The sequence below is a fragment of the Aptenodytes patagonicus genome, chromosome 16, assembly GCF_965638725.1.
Source record: "Aptenodytes patagonicus chromosome 16, bAptPat1.pri.cur, whole genome shotgun sequence".
Classification (NCBI taxonomy): domain Eukaryota; kingdom Metazoa; phylum Chordata; class Aves; order Sphenisciformes; family Spheniscidae; genus Aptenodytes; species Aptenodytes patagonicus.
Window position 1 is genome coordinate 10,370,535 of NC_134964.1, and position 16,883 is coordinate 10,387,417.

At 40.9% G+C, this 16,883-nt stretch overlaps 1 protein-coding gene across 1 annotated transcript in view; it reads left to right on the forward strand.

Moving 5' to 3' along the window:
- TBCD (tubulin folding cofactor D) overlaps nucleotides 1-16,883 on the forward strand; it is a 134,531-nt gene that overhangs the window by 112,035 nt on the left and 5,613 nt on the right. Inside the window, exons 34-38 of the mRNA XM_076353800.1 lie at nucleotides 4,911-5,032; nucleotides 5,981-6,058; nucleotides 13,488-13,577; nucleotides 14,573-14,660; nucleotides 16,590-16,699. Coding sequence (XP_076209915.1) covers nucleotides 4,911-5,032; nucleotides 5,981-6,058; nucleotides 13,488-13,577; nucleotides 14,573-14,660; nucleotides 16,590-16,699 — 488 coding nt within the window. The remainder of the gene's footprint in view (nucleotides 1-4,910; nucleotides 5,033-5,980; nucleotides 6,059-13,487; nucleotides 13,578-14,572; nucleotides 14,661-16,589; nucleotides 16,700-16,883) is intronic.

The window sequence follows — 16,883 nt, forward strand, 5'->3', positions numbered from 1 at the left end:
TTCTTTGTTTTGCTTTTTAAAGAGATTCTCTGAAATGAGCTGTGTGGGGTATCTCAGAAACATTTTGGTGGCAGCGTGGTTGCTGAAAGAATTGTAACTCAAGCCTTTGAAGTAATCTGGAAAAACGGAAGATGTCATTCCCTTTGGGATTTGGCATTCTGCAGCATTGCCTTGGTTCAAAGAGCACTTTCTCCATGTAAAAGAATCTTCTAATTATGTATCGGGCCCACAATGATGCATATTTCTTATGGTTGCATAAAAAATCCTCTCAGTATATGGAGATCAGAACTATACAATGCTGTTCTTTCTCCAGTTCACAAACCCTGTAGTTTCAGGGGTCGGGATACAATTTTGATATAATTTAATTATTGTTGAACTACACTGCATTTAAAATTTTGTTAAAGCACAGAATGTCCTGTCATTCCGTTCCCCCCATCAAGAGTGAGAATTACATTTTAATGTGTTATAGAAATTTTACATAAAACCTTAAAAAAAAAAAGAAAGCAGCAACCTATTTTGAAAATTCAGTTTTCTCCCAGGCCAATACCAGGATTCCAGCATGAGATGCCACAGACCTGTAACAATTGGAGTAGCTGGTTCCAAAACTACCTGATGAATGCATATGTATGTTAAAGCACCTGACAAAAATTAAAGCCCATCTATGGCATATGGATGTTAATATTACGTATGTGCCAAATATATTATACAATTTATGTTTTACTTTCCTCAAAACGGACTCATTGTTTGCCAGTTATGTTTGACTGTATGCACAGTTTGGAGAAAATACTGGGCTTTGAACTGCTGCGTTAGCTCTTACAAATGAAAATGTTGGGACGTTCGTAGATGATGTTCTAAAACATCTGGTTACTGTGATGATTTGTATGCAAATTAATGCATATCTGAGTTGAAGGAACAGGCTCCAAATCCAGTTTTCTTGGTTGACAATTCTAGAGCAAAACACAGTTGAGAATAATTTCTGTCTTTTTTTTTTTAAAGGAAAAAAATAGTGTGAATTACTATATTCCTACTTCTCGTAAAATATCACTGAGTTGAGTCTTAGAGTCACTGGTCTTCAAAGATTTATTAAAAGGAGTGTTGCAAGTAAAACAAGGGAGACATGGTTTCACCTGTGCTCAAATTTAAATGATAGGCAGTTTTTTCTGAAGTTACTGGGAAAATAGGCTACTGCACTTCAGTGCTGTAAATTTGTCAGGATTAGAAATGATCCAAAACTAGTGTTATTTATTGAGCATAACATGGTTTCTTCTGCACATGTTACAGGAATGTTATGACTCTGTGAGTAGGTCTTTCTCTCTTGAAATGCTTCAGTGAAAACTGGAGCCTTTAGCAATTAGCTGTACATAAAAATGCTGATTTTGTGCAGGCCTTTCCAGTAGTTTTTCACTTGACTTCCATTTGTGGTGCATTAGGTGCAGCTGAATTCTGTTACGATACCTGGGGCTCCGAGGAGACTGTGGTTAGATGGGAGACTGACAACCATTAGGGGATGTCCATCTACTGAACGTCTTCAGTACAGGCTCTTCCTTTCTCATCATGCCCTGCTGGCTTTTTTATCTGGTTTGTCCAAGATAGTACTGCAAAGTAAGAATCAGAGCCCTTAGGAGGATTTGGCATCTTTATAGCTGATGGGTGGCTGAGATTTTGAACGCTCTGTTAGAAAACTGGATGCCTAAACTAATTTTCTTTTGGCCGTATCAGTCCCACTTGTTGCCTCAAGACTCTTCAGAAGTATTGTACTTCAGTTTTGTAACAAACTGACTAGGAAACAATTTCATGAAGGTTTGTGTAGACACCTTATTTATATGCCACGCATCTGTCCAGAGCTGTTAATTGCCTTCTCCCCTTGCTGTAGCTACACTTCTTCATACTTTCCCCTGGTTCAGGAGGTAAAATCCTTAGGACTTTAATTTTATCATCAGATGAATGGTCCCTTTGAACGCTGTTCGCCTTATCATGTATTGCCTATCACTGAAGTATCTACTATTGGCTTAAATGATGGGAGGGTCAAGCCTTGGCAAACCGTGTTTTTTACTGTGTTTAATAAGAACAAGGTCATTCTCAGGCCTCCTCTTAGATTCTTATCCAAAGTTGTCCCAGTTCCAACCCATTAACCTCCTAATTTCCTTTCCCAGTCCTCGTGCAACCCCAGGGAAAGGTAAATGTCACACATTTGATATAGTGTGAATTCAGGGTTCTGCATAGATGAGGAAGACATTTGGAAATGCATTTCTCTGCAAATACTCATGAGCAGTTAAGGTTATAGCTCAGGTATTGTCCTCATAGGTTATCTGGGAAAAAAGGAGTGTTCACCTGAGGAGGAAATACGGACTTAACCTGTTCATGTAATGTTACCTTGTTATGTTGGAGTTTCTTCCAGTAAAGTTCGTATGGTCTATGCTGACTATTTGGAAAATGTCCCATTTTTAAACCTCCCAAGCAGTTATGTGATGGTTTATCCACACCTGTACTTTTGTACTGTTTAATTACTTGCTAGTGGAGAAATGCTGTCTTCATTATACAGTTTTTCTGATTATCCTGCTACTCTGTCTTGGGTTTGCAGAGCTTTGCAACATCCTACGTGTAGCTATGCTTGCCCTTTTCTTTCGTGCCCATTCTTGCCTTTTCAATCATTTGAATCTGCAGGAAAAGCATTGAGTAATTAAGCTTTCATCAAAAACTGGTGCGAGATCTGCAAGGTAGTTTAAAAGACAAAAGAAATAGGAGAGAAAATTACATGGTTAACTGTACATGTTTTAAGATCTTTTCCTGAGACTTGACTCGAATGTAACCTTTCTTCTGCTTATAATTGACATCTGCTAGTGTAAGGTATTAAGACAAGTATTTCTTTATTTGTAATGGTCTTAAATGCACATTGTTTTAAAGGGTAGTATACAATAATTAAGTAGGTTTTAAGTTTTCAGGAAATCTCTCTTCCTTACAATTGTATATCCTCTAAAGATCTTTCAGTGTAAGGATACAGTTTATGCTCAGCATACAGGGAAACACACAAACTAATATAACTTTTGGTATACGAAAGAACCACATTCAGTTCAATTCAGTATTTCAGTTTAGTATAGCTGGCTTTTACAGATGTTTAAATAATTTTCACTGAGATTTGACTGTCATTTTGAAATGCAGAATAACTGAATAATTTCTTTAAATTGCTTGACCCTTTTAAAGAAATATTTCTGCTTCTGCGTTGCCCAGTATGTTTCACTATAGAACAAAATAGCAGACTGTGCTACTTGCCAGGTAGTATGGATTGCTGTGCCGTGTTGTTTACGAGTAGGCTAAAGCTTTTGAAAATTAGTTCCGAGTTTTGATTCAAGGTGAAAATGTTTCTTGTTCTTCTGTGCTGATGCACCCATAAACATTACTGATATAAAATTTAAATTAGATAAAATGTTTAGATAGAGATTCCTCTCTTTTGCTTTCAGGAAGACACTTGTGACACTTCTCATACTGACCTAATATTTTTTTTTTCTTTTCTTGATGAAAGGGTCAATCTTCTGAGGGAACTGATTGCACCTTGGAATGAGCTAGCAAAATGCTATGTATAAGCTTCAGAAACAAAATCTCCACTGACTTGAATAGGCTTAATTATTGCTTACAGCCTCCTCTTGGCTCAACAGAAATTTATTTAACATTTGCAACCAAAACGGAAAGAAGTTCATACTTCAAAACTGATCTGCCCCACCTACCCTTCCCACAGCCCCCTTCATTGTAACCCAGTTTCTTATAGGGGGACACCCCCTAATCACCACCCCCCTTCCCTAAGCAACTTGACCAAGCCCCAGCAGGACTGATAATCCTTCACATCAGAGTCAGGAAAATTCGGAAAGTTGATTATGTTCATCCTTCATGAGGTATTTTCCTTTGAGGTAGTTTCTGTAACAAAAAACCCCAAATTTTTCTTCTCATCCTCAAGGGAAGTCAATTAATATTTTAAAAGATGAGCCTGGAAACTAAAATTCCTACCTCTCCCAGAAATGGAAAATCTTAGCATTAGTAGCGATGCTCATATAGGGTGTTGCAGCCCTTGTCCTGCTGCTCAAGGGTGTACCGTTAGCTGCCTGGGGGCATGGATCCCACAGGAAAGGGAGATCCCACAGTCTCTGCCTTCACCCCTCCCGCACTGCCGGTCCGGGAGAGGAGAAGCCGGCCTGGCTTGTGCTCGCGAGTGCTGTGGCTCCTCGAGATCTGGGACCACAGCAGCAGGAAGCTGTCGAGTGAAGGCTGTAGCCTGCGATATTGAACAGCTGGCGTGACCCAAATGGACTGCTTCCAGCGGAGCCTTGAACATAAGCACTAAAACCTCCTTCTGCCATCTTTCTAAGCTAGCTGATTAACATAACAAAGTTAAACCAAAAGTCATTATTTCTGAGTTGTTTTTAATTTTTAACCCAAGTTTACTGCTGTTTTGTGTGGCCTGCACCATATGCCCAAGAGCTTGCCTGCATTTTTCAGTTACATCAGCTTGTTTAATAAATATTACCTCTTGAACTTCTGTGTACTCTTTAACTTTCAGAGCCATAACAATATTATTATTTGAAGTAAAGCAGGATAATTGTAGTGGTTTGGGGATGTTTTATTCTGAGAGAAAGAAAATAATGAACCTTTAATGTGGTCTTTTTTCCTACAATGGGAAAACTTAAGAAGGATTAAAAACGCCTTCCTTGAAAAAGGGTTAATGAAAGTAAAATAGCCATATTCCTGTCAAATGTTGATACTGAATTTATACACTCAGCTGTTGTTGGAGGAAGATCTTCACAGTGCAGGTGTACGCTTCAGGTAGTGAAGGATAAGTGTAAGTCTGTGTAGTCAGTGTTTTGGTGTGTTGCAGCAGCGTTTATCCCCTGTGCCTTCATTTGAGGTTCATTCCGTTGTAGCTCAGATACTCTGCCCAGAGCCTTTTTGACTACATGAAGAAAATCCAGAATGATTCCAACACTATGGAGAGTTTTTGTGAGACGTTGCTAAAGGTCTTTGAGGACAACCTGCGGAATGACCGGTAATGCTTTTGTTTCGCTTTTTTATCTTTAACAGCAGGACTATTTGAAGTCAGATATATGGCACACCTTTTTTAATATGCCTAGATGAAATTTGCCTGAGCCATGTAAATTTGCTTTAATACAGCTGTTTGGCAGTACCTTTGGCAAAATGTCTAACAGAGGAGTGATGGCAGAATATTTTGCATTTACTATAGTTTAATATTGCACATAATGTGATAAGCACCAGTTTTCATATAATGCAATATTGGGGATTGCATATTGCTGCACACTTTTCAGTGTAGTCTAGTCTGCATTTCGTTGAGGTAGTGCTTTTTCACAAATACTTGAAGTATAATTTTCTTGTGAAGATTTTTCTTTAAAGGTGACTCATTCTGCATAATGAGATTAATTTCTCTAAGCCTCACTTATCAAACATGTGCAAAATAGAAAACATTCCCTAGGGGGGAAAAAACCCACAACTATTAATAGAATTTTCAGTTTTACTTTATTTTTATTTTGTTTCTTGTCTCAGCTGTTGAAATAGAAAACATGACCATAGTTATTCCAGCTCACACATTGTGTGTTGGTTCATTTGGTAATTACCTGGAGTGAGAAGGTATTGTAACTTCTGATACATCTTGTGGAATACCTTGTTTATATACTAGGAAAGAAATTAATATTTTATACACTGTTAATTGTGTTTTCAGGACCCTGCAAGTTTAAACCAGGCATGTTGTTAATTAGGTTTTTTCCTTTTGGCTGTAACAGAATGTCCCCCTCTCAGCCAACAAGGATGATTTAGCCAACACACAGAAGTTACTGAGCAACCCTCCTCTGTGTAAATTAGAGTTCGAATTTAAATATGTGTAGGTAGATAGGAAGTTTCTTTCTTTGCTTCTAATTAAAAATAGTGTATATATGTATGCCAAGAAGTGTATTTACATTGTTAAATTATTTTCTTTCATCAGGGTGTCTGTACCCCTCCTGACAATGCTGGACCAAATGCTGGCAAATGGCTGCTTTGAGATATTTACCATGCAAGAGAAGTAAGTTGCTGAAAGTCTTTTTTGTTTATTTTCCACCATGCAACAGGCCTCTTAAATCTTACACTGACTGCTGCTGAATGTTGCTCTAGATGTGGGTGCATAGGGCTCTTAAGTGTGTTTGTATATGGATGTAATGTTTTAATTTTCCTGAAGTGGGGCAGCTGTGATAAATTCTGGACCAGATAGCTTTGAAAGAGTCTTGATAAAATCTGACACTCTGCTATCAGTGTAGAAGTTGGTTATTGGTTCATTGTTTAACAACCAGTACATTAATCAAACTCAATTTGCATGTTTCACCTGGCAGACTTGGGCCAGTATCAGATCCATTTCGCTTCTTTCCTTACTAGCATGCATTTAGCATGCTTTTTGGAGAACATTCTTCATTGTACTGCGAGCCTTTCGCAAGGGCAGTGTCCTGTTGTGATGCTGCAAAATAGTGTGCCTACAAGCTATTGCTTCCAAAATCCCACTGCTTTTGTTAATGTGAGTATCTCCAAAGAAGTTAATTAAGATCATAATAAGAATAATAAAAAAGGCATGTCCCAGCTTTTCCACACCGAGTTCAGTCTCCTGGAAAGTATTTAGTTCAGGAATGGATAAACATGAATAAGGTATTCCAATGTGAAATCATGGTTTTTTGCAGATGTTTCAGAAGAGAATGATTTTTGTTTCAGTGACATTAAAATATATTCCACAAACTCTCGCAGGCAGCATCTTGGCACACATACAGATATTTGCAGAATTGTACAACGTGAATCCTACGAGCACGTATACTGGATTTGGAATCTGTTGATTCAAGAATTACTCACAGCGGATAAATTTGAAAAGCTTTTATCACTGTAAAAGTTTTAATTGAGTCTACTCTTGTTTTCAAGTGTGTATTTAGATAATGTCTCTTAAATCAAATTTGGCAGTCCCTTTTTGAATAGGAATTTAAAATGAGTGAAATACTCACAGGTGGAATGAATATTATTTGTTTGGTTTGGTAATCATGCCAGTGATCTGGGACTTCCACATAGGCTCCAGTCTTCCCTGCTGGGGAAGATGTTAGATTATGGGTGGAAATCCCAGGTAAAGTCTGTGTCTCCCGCATCATGGGTCACTAAACAGAAAGCATGTGGTAGCACCACTGCATTGGCTGTGTAAGTGAGACTCAAACTCAATCCTGTGGTGCCATTGTAATGCTTTATTAAAAAGGCCTGAAATAAAACCCAGGGGGATTATGGGGGAAAGATTTTGAAGCTGATCCAAATGTATTTGCTTCCAGTTTGGTGATGAAACCAAAAAAGAAAAGTAATAATTATACAGCCCAGTGGATCATTCTCATGGCAAGGGAATGAAATATTGGCATGAAGTGCAAGAACTCATTATCATACGAAAGCTCTGGAAGGCCAGAGCTCTAGAAAGTTTGAAGATAGCTAGAAAGACAGAGAATTTAGTTCCTGCATGTGATGGTTTTTTGGTAATAGAGGTACCTTATGGTCAAGAGGTAATCATGAACCAGTTACTGTGTGTACTTCACGGAGAGCCAAGTGAGCCTGACATACCGGGTTCTGCTGTGCTCTAAGAGCCTGTGTGTAGATCAGCTGAACGTGGTAGATGGGTGAGCCCAAAATTATATTTAGTGCAATGTTTGCATTTTCTTACTTTGGCATATGTCGTTTGGATATAGTTAGGGATGGATAAACACCGATTCTGGCTCCGAGGCCTGCCCGCCTGCACTGTTGGATGCCACCTACTTCTTTTTGCATAGAAGAAAAGTGTGACTTTGGGCCTGGTTTCTGGAGCGGGACCAGTTACTCCCTTTTCAAAGAAGAATGCCATAAAAGTCTAGAAATAGAATCCAGAATGAGCCTGAAAATTGAGACACTGCTTGGTGGCATGAAAAGGCCATGTGTGCATGCAGTTTCAGATACTTTTATATAAAGTGTGCCTGTAATAAGAGGGATGAGGTGCACAGTTGTTTTTAGAAAACAGTCAGTCTTCCTGCTGGTGAGCAGCTTTCCCGCTGCTTCTGTTCTGCTGTGAACTTCTTGCTTGTCATGTAGCAAATGAAAAACTTTTCGGAGAAGCTGGGAATGAAACATTAGCATTCCTTGGGGTGTTTGGCTCCCGTTTCATCTCCTTCCCTCGTCTTTTACCACATTGGGCTGAGTGGAGTTTTAGCGACTCGGGTTGTAGGCTGTCTGGCATCAGGATTTTGCCTGTGCCAGCCGCTTAATTGTCAACTGTCACATTATAAAAAAAATACTTGCAAATGCATTTTGAAGTTTCAAATGGATATTGTGCACTATCCTGGACCTTTTTTCCCCTAATAAAACATTAGCAGTCCAAAGCAGGTAATATCCTACACTGCTTAATTTAAACGGGATTAATAGCTGTTGGCTGAATTAGTTTGACACTCGTTAGGAGCTCAGTGCTCCTGTTAAAGCAAATTGCCACATGGTGTCACTCCTGCCCCGCAGAGGCAGAACCCACGGTGCATTTTCCTGCCTCTTCACGCCATATAGCTCATAAAGCTTAGAATACGCAGCTTGACATTTCTGGCGTAGTTCTGTAGATGAATTTGAGCATTTGTGAAGCTCTCTGCATGGCTGGTCTTGTGATCTCTGTGCAGGAGGACAAGTGGACCACTGGGTGTTTCTCCTCCATTATCGTATTGTGAATGCTCATGTTTAAAGCGTGGTTCATTTGTCATGCGTGGGTCATTTCTCTGCCAGGGCCCTGCTGAACCTGCCAGCAGGGAAGCGAAGTGTCGGGTAAATACCTGTCCAGTGGGGTTTGAAATGAATCAACTTTAGTACCACTGGGGTAATCAAAAGGCCATTAGAAGCAGCTTTTCTTTGTTGTGCTTGGCTTAGTTTGAATCTGTAGTATGAAAAGAAAAGCTCTGCCTGCCATTTTTCTGGCTGTTACCTCCTACTCGTCTGAAGCTGGCATAAACCTGCACGTGCAGCATGAGAGTTTCCCCCTCCCTTGAACTGGCGGGAATGGGTTGTATCGCTGCATGGTAAGTGGCATTAGAGAACTGTTCCCGGTTTAAAAAACTGTTGCCTTCTTCCAGTAAAATGCAGCTTGAGGTAGTTCCTCGATCTGTTCTGCCGTGTGCTCGCAAATTGTGCCAAGATAAGGAGGGAAGTGCGGGGGGAAGTGGGGGAAAACCATTTCTTCTGGCAGCAGCGCAGGTGTGTACTGGCCTAAAGCCTTTGTGAAACTGCCGTGTCATTCACTGGCTATTTCCTCCCTGCCCTGTGTGCCCTCTCACCGCAAACAGGGTGGTAGTTTTCAGTTGAAATGTAATTTCTTGTCTGTGGTAGCACAACCCGAAACCTCCTGATTTCATCTCGGTGTACATTGTGAATTTGTGGAGCCGTATTCATAATAATGTAGGGAGTGTTAATTGATTAGAGAGACTGCTGGAGGCAAAGGGCCCCATGCTTGCAACAGAGCTGTCATAAATAAAGCAGAGCGTATTGGGCTTTTTTAAACTCACCAGTGGTTACTCTTAAAAGATAGCGGTAGCTGTCAGCTCCCTGCTGGTAGTGGGACAAGGGATAAGGAAGAAAAAGGAGACTAAACTGAAGCCACTTGCAAAACTGGCACTGGAGCATTGTTTTCTGGTTATGGCTCCTGTAGCTGCAGGAGTCATTCTGCTGGTCTTGTGAGTGAATGATCACCAGAGATGTTCAGTCTGCCAAGAGCCCTGATGGATTGCTAGTTCCTTAGAACGTGCAGTAGGGTTGGTGTAATACTCAGTACCATGTGAACAGAATAGCCTTCAAATGACAATTCAGGATCTAACACTTTCTGGAGTAACAAGTACAGCTGGCATTTCTCTTTCTTAGGTGCATGTATTTTGCATATTCAGCAGAAGTGTTCATGCGTTGTATATGTATAATATTTTTCTGGTGGCCTTACAGTGTTTTAAGATGGTATGTGTCCCCACTCATCTCCGACTAATGATTTCTATGTATTACATGCTCCCGTGGATTTTTTTAAAGCAATTTGCAGTATAGAGCATGGCAATGGCTGTCCTCTGGTTTCACGGCCACCCCAGGTGATGTCAGCTGAACTGTTGAAACTCAGTTCACCTTTAGGAGGAAAACGCCTGCGCCTTTTTGCAGTATGTTGTGCACCCAATTTACATAATGTAAAGACTTCAGACTGATCCCTTTTTCCCAGATGCCGACTCTGTTTCTCCTGGCACTGTGCCCACACAGGAGAAGGAATTTTCTCAGTTTCTTTTAAAGAGGCCAAGCTATTTCAGTCATTTGAGTCATTAGTCCTGCCTGACTAATCTAGTGGCCCTCTATGATGGAGTGACTACATCAGTGGACATGGAAAGGGCTACAGATGTCATCTACCTGGACTTCTGTAAGGTCTTTGACACAGTCCCCCACAACATCCTTCTCTCTAAACTGGAGAGGTATGGATTTGATGGGTGGACTGTCCAGTGGGTGAGGAATTGGTTGGATGGTCGCATCCAGAGGGTAGTGGTCAATGGCTCAGTGTCCAGATGGAGATCGGTGATGAGTGGCGTCTCGCAGGGTATTGGGACCGGTACTGTTTAATATCTTCAACAATGACATAGTAGGATCGAGTGCACCCTCAGCAAGTTTGCAGATGACACCAAGCTGAGTGGTGCGGTCGACACGCCAGAGGGACGGGATGCCATCCAGAGGGACCTGGACAAGCTTGAGAAGTGGGCCCGTGTGAACCTCATGAGGTTTAACAAGGCCAAGTGCAAGGTCGTGCACCTGGGTCGGGGCAACCCCTGGTGTCAATACAGGCTGGGGGATGAAGGGATGGAGAGCAGCCCTGCCAAGAAGGACTTGGGGGTACTGGTGGATGAAAAGCTGGACATGAGCCAGCAATGTGCGCTCGCAGCCCAGAAGGCCAATTGTATCCTGGGCTGCATCCAAAGCAGCGTGGCCAGCAGGGCGAGGGAGGGGATTCTGCCCCTCTACTCTGCTCTGGTGAGACCCCACCTGGAGTCCTGCATCCAGCTCTGGAGCCCTCAGCATAAGAAAGACACGGACCTGTTGGAGCGGGTCCAGAGGAGGGTCACAAAAATGATGAGGGGGATGGAACACCTCTCCTGTGAAGAAAGGCCGAGAGAGCTGGGTTTGTTCAGCCTGGAGAAGAGAAGGCTTCAGGGAGACCTTATTGCAGCCTGTCAGTACTTAAAGGGGGCTTATAATATAGATGGCGGCAAACTTTTTAGCAGGGCCTGTTGCGACAGGACAAGGGGGAATGGCTTTAAACTAAAGGGGGGTAGATTTAGACTAGATAGAAGGAAGAAATTTTTTACACTGAGGGTGGTGAGACACTGGCTCAGGTTGCCCAGAGAGGTGGTGGATGCCCCATCCCTGGAAACATTCCAGGTCAGGTTGGACGGGGCTCTGAGCAACCTGATCTAGTTGAAGAAGTCCCTGCCCATGGCAGGGGGGTTGGACTAGATGACCTTTAGAGGTCCCTTCCAACCCAAACCATTCTATGATTCTATGATTTGAGATCACACATAGGTTAGGTTTAGGTACTACAAATGTGAAATTGGGAAATGACAGAAAGGAAGGTGCATCTGTTTTAAACACGAAATGCTGCACATAAGGTTACGTGTATTAGATTTATTCCAGATGCTCTTGTCCCAGTTGGTCTCTTTGTTGCTATACTTCTCAGCGATGTCCCTGTTGTTCAACCAATTTAAATCTCACCTAATTCACTACATTGCTGCTGCTCTGTGCTGAAAGCCAGGCATGCATTGCAGGTATTGTAATTAGTTGTCTACACAATGTCTTTGTGTAACTGGGGGTGGGAGGAGGAGAAATTTCACCAATGTAAGAAAAAACGTATCTCCTCTTAGTATTAAGAGAGCAGAGATGCTCTTCCCTCATCTACCCAGACAAATCAATGTCCCTAGACACACACCCCGACTCAGTAGTGCAGATGCCCGTCATTCTCACAGTGTGTCTCCTACGTGCACGCTTTCCGTGCTTATCAAACTCCTTCAAATGTGGAACAGTGCTGACGTGACTGCCGGCAATGGGTGGGCAAGGAACTTGTGCTTCCAGCATCTGATGGAGGGATTCTAAATCAGCCCTCCCCAGACTCTTTGGTCCTGAAAGCCACTGTCAGCTCTGAAAATGTCTTATGAAGCCTCTATCAGCATTGAAAACCTGGTAATTTTAGTTACTCTTTCAGTGTAGTTTTCTGGACAATATTGAGACAGCCATGGGCAGCATCCTTTAGCTTAATGGTTCCATGGTTTGTTGTTCAGTTTTTTTAACCAAGTCAGTATTTGTCAGTATTTTGTTAATAATTTTTTTAAAGTAATTAAAAAACACTAACTCTTGTCTGGAAAACTATACATAACAAGGTGCATTAACTTAACAAAACATCTTGTCGCTCCTATAAACCTCTTGTTTTAAATGTTCTGTTTTTCAACAGATTACACTACATAGCTTTTCTGAGTAGTTTTTATCCACAGCTCTGAATCATGGTAGCAAAAACCAGATGTTAGTTTTGCTTTCTGCTTTACATACACAATACAGTGAGGTTTCCAAAATATGCAGGCTAGAAGTAATTGTGCTTACTAGACAAATATGAAATAGTTTCTTTTGCATCAATGGCACTTCAGCCTTGAGTGTAGCAAGTAAAAGATTAAATAATTTGTACTGAAATAAAAGCGATATTCCCTCTTTACTTCTCTTTACTAGATCCTTGGAATATACTAACAATACTTGTGTTTGTATGAGTGTCTGGGAAAGAGCTGTGAGAATCACGTTTCCCAGACTCTGGAAAAAGAAAAGAATTTGCTAAATATATTTAAAGATGGCTTCATGACTCGTACACTTAACAGAACTGTAAGCCCTGTGTTTAATTACGTTGTCTGGAATCACTAAAGGAATTTGGGCTGTGAAATGGTAGAGTATTTAAGAACAACATTCATCCCCTTTCATGTAATGTTTGGTTGAAGACCTTAGGGAATGACCAAGGCACCACAATGATACACAGACTAAATAATTTTTATTTGGCTATAGACTATTTTAATTCCTGACATAGTATTTCTGATCATACCACGCTTTGTTGCAAACACAAGCCCTGGCTAACTGATTATCATGCATATACTGAATCAGCTTGGGTAAATGTAGTTCACGCCTCAGCGAACAGGTAGTAGCAATGTAAATAATTAATACTAATCTCTTCCCTTCCCCTGTAAAAAAGAAAAAACAAAGGCCCGGTAACATGGTGGCCAAACTCGCCTGTGCCTTTACCAAAGGTCCGCCTAAAGCAGGGTGTGCTGCTGTACTGCTCTGCGTTGTGTCTTTCCTCTCCTTTGAATAGCAATTTGGCATCTCTACAATCATTAAATGTGTTTTGAAATTCTATTGAAATCTATTTTTCACCTTTTTTTCTTTCCCATTTTCAGCCATCCCTTTTCAGTGAAGTTATTTACCCTTTGTAAAGAAGAGATCAAAAGATCCAAAGACGTCCGGAAGCTTCGCTCCAGCATAGGAGTGTGAGTTAATGAAATAGTCTTTTCTCTGCTTATAAAAAGTGAAGAAAATTTAAGTACAGTACATACCAGATGTAACAGCTAGGTCTACTTCATGTGAAATCTAAATGAAAAATGCACACAAATACATGTAATATAAGGTTGTGAGAGTTTCACGTACTTCTGGGTGGTTGGGGTGAAAACACATGAAGGATCTGATAAAATTTAACTACTTTTAAAATGTTGATATTCTTAAAGATGCAGTGAATCATTTGCTTTTGGCTTGTAGAGAGCCTGACTTGGTGCCAATGCAAAATAAATTAATTTATTAGATCTTACATATGCACTAGAAAGAGCTGAAAACACCTGCAAAATTATTATCTGGCTTTAGGGTAAAAGCCCTCAGTTCAGGAGCAGAGAAGTCAAAACAAAAATGTATCAGTCAGGAAAGACAATACTGGGCGAGGAGAGGAGGGGAAAAAAGCCAAAGCGTTGCGAAGCTGAACAAAGGTTCATTGGCAGAAACTTGGCAAAATTATTCAGGTATAGGTATGTCAAGCAATGATTTTACGGACTTCAATTTCACTTCTTTATTGGTAATGTTTTAAGAGTGCAAGAAAGCCCAAAATGAGAAGTTGCCCACGTTTCTAATTCGTCTTTCACTCTTAACCGCCTCGTGTAAGAGCCTGCCCTGTCCTTTCGTTGTCTATGCGAGAGCTTGATTCCCATGTGGTTTTTAGCGCGCAGACTTCGGTGCTGCCAGTCAGTAGCTTTAAAACCGATTTGTACTTGGCATAGATGTGTGGCATCTCAGTAACCCTTAAGGATTTCAGTGCCCTTACCCTCAGTGTTTGCTTTCCCACAGCACTTAGAATGTCAACTGAGATTTCCTGGCGGTAGCGAAGCTTCCCCTCCTGCCCTTTTTTCTGATACACATCTTCATTCTGATCCTCAGAATGTACTTTTGCAGTTATAACACAAATACCACACATGATCTCTTTTTTCCTTACGTTTTCTAGGTTTTGTGGCCTGATTCAATTTCAAGGAGACATGAAAGAGAAAGTTTTATTTCAATTGTTTCTCCTTCTTTGCCATCCATTTCCTGTAGTAAGTATTGAAGACATTGCGCATTATCAAATATTTAAAATACAAGCAAAAAATAATTTAAAGTACATTAATATCTGTTAAAAAAGAATGCTGCTTTAATGTATATAATAGGTTTTGTATCTCAAGGGTCTGCTATCTGCAATGCTGCCACCTGAAACAGGCTACTGGATACTTGCAGCGTACCTGGCTATTCCACATACTGCTTTTCCACCTTCTGTCCTTACCATTTTAAATTAGAAGCAATTTAGGTGCCCAAGTCGTTTGTTTCTTTTACACAGCACCCAGCACAGTGAAGATCTGTTCACCATTTACTGCCCGAAAGCTCCAATCGGGATCAATTACTGTTAGTTTTGCAATATTTCTGATAGTGGCAACACAGTAGTAGTTCTGGTTCAAGAAAAACGTATTTGTTCTTTTTGTCAGGTGTGCCAAAAGCTTGTGCAACCCAGGAAAGTTTATCAGAAGTTTACCTTTTTCATGTAACTAACTGAAGCGGGGCACAAAACGCGAGTTACTATTCAGTATGTATGGGAGAAGATCATGTGTGGGATAATATTATTGTAGTCCTTTAAAATTTTTGTTGACTTAAGTGTTTGAGAGAGGGGCTGTGTTCACTGTGCAAGACCTGGGAGCCCCGACTTACAGCTGCTGCGACAACCGGACACGTAAAACGGCGCGCTCTGGCTTTGGTGCTCAGTACGAGGGTTTCACCTGGGAACATTTGTGGACGTTCCTGTGAGTGAGTGAGGAGCAGCGAGTGCACCTCGCCTGCTCCGGGCAGCCATTAAGCTGCATCTACAGTCGAGCAGTGTAGGAGAAACAAAGGCTGTCAGAAGTAATTGCAAGGGCACATAAAAAGAACGTGAAAACCCATGAGGTCTTAAAGTGGTTTGAGAAGACATTGAATAGCCTGGTGTCTGGCCAATGCAAACCAACATTGTTTATTCTAACATTGATTACTTTTGCCGATTACTTTTTGATAAGGTTAAAATCATACGGTACTCAGCAAAGTTTGATACTTCAGATCTTTCAGAAGTTCTGGACTGTTCAGAAACAGTCCAACTGTTTCCATGTTGTGTGTACTTGCTATGTGAATAATCTGTTACAGGAAGGGCACAATGTAAGAACTGGAGAGAGATCATTTCAATTTCATGTTTTATTGGTATTTTACATCATAAACATGTTTTGTTTTTACAGATGGGTTAATTTAATTTGGCACTACTACTCCAGAAATAACTCTGTAATTTCTCTGCATTCCTTTGGTTATCATCAGGCTTTCTTGGAAAAAAAAACCAGAATTTGTTTTTGTTGCAATTTTGCTGTCTTCCACTTAGTATCTTTCTACGCATTGTACTTCAGAAAGCGGCCTAGCTCGCTTTTTCTGTACGCACACCAACATCACAACTAAACAGTGCTCTGGGAAAAATACTTGCAAATTAACCGCTTCCGGAAACTGGAGTGTAAAAAGCTAATGTTGCTCATGTCATCATCTATCTCCCAACAGTTTTTTAAAGAGTTTTGCTGACTCCAGACTGGGAAACCTATCTGTTTTGTGGGCCTACAGCAACCAAGTTAGAGCCAGACTTTGGCTCAATGAGTCACTTCAAGAAAAGAAATGCTCCAGTTGGGCCGTTCTCAAACATTTGAATTCATTCCCTGTGGGGGACAGATCTTAATCTGAAATCCCGCCAAAGTTTAATGAAAATATACCAATTGCAGTAGCATGCATTTCCTTGAGGTGCAGAAATGAAGTCCCTTCCTGCAGCAAATCGCTATCAGCGGCAAGGACAGGCTGTAGGTCTGAGTATTACAAAGTGTCCACCATAAAATGATGGTCAGTGTGAAGAACCGGTACCAGTAATGGCACTGGGCTCTTCTACAGGGGATTCCGGATACTTTACTAAGGGTTCCGCTGCCTCTTCCCCGTAGATACGGAAGACGACAGCCAGTCAAGTTTATGAGATGTTGATAACCTACAGTGATGTAGTTGATCCTGCCATTATGGATGAGGTTATGACCATACTCAGCGATACCAACTGGTAAGTGAATTTGTTGCCAGATAAGTCATAAGAGCTGAAATAATTTTTGTACCACTGAAGTTTAAAAAGTGTCAGTGCCTTTGAAAGCTGGTGGCAAGGAAGCTGTAAGAAACTATACCGTAGTTTTAGCTATTGATCACCTTTAGGACAGAAAGGCATTGCTGAAAAGAATTCTTCTGTTCTT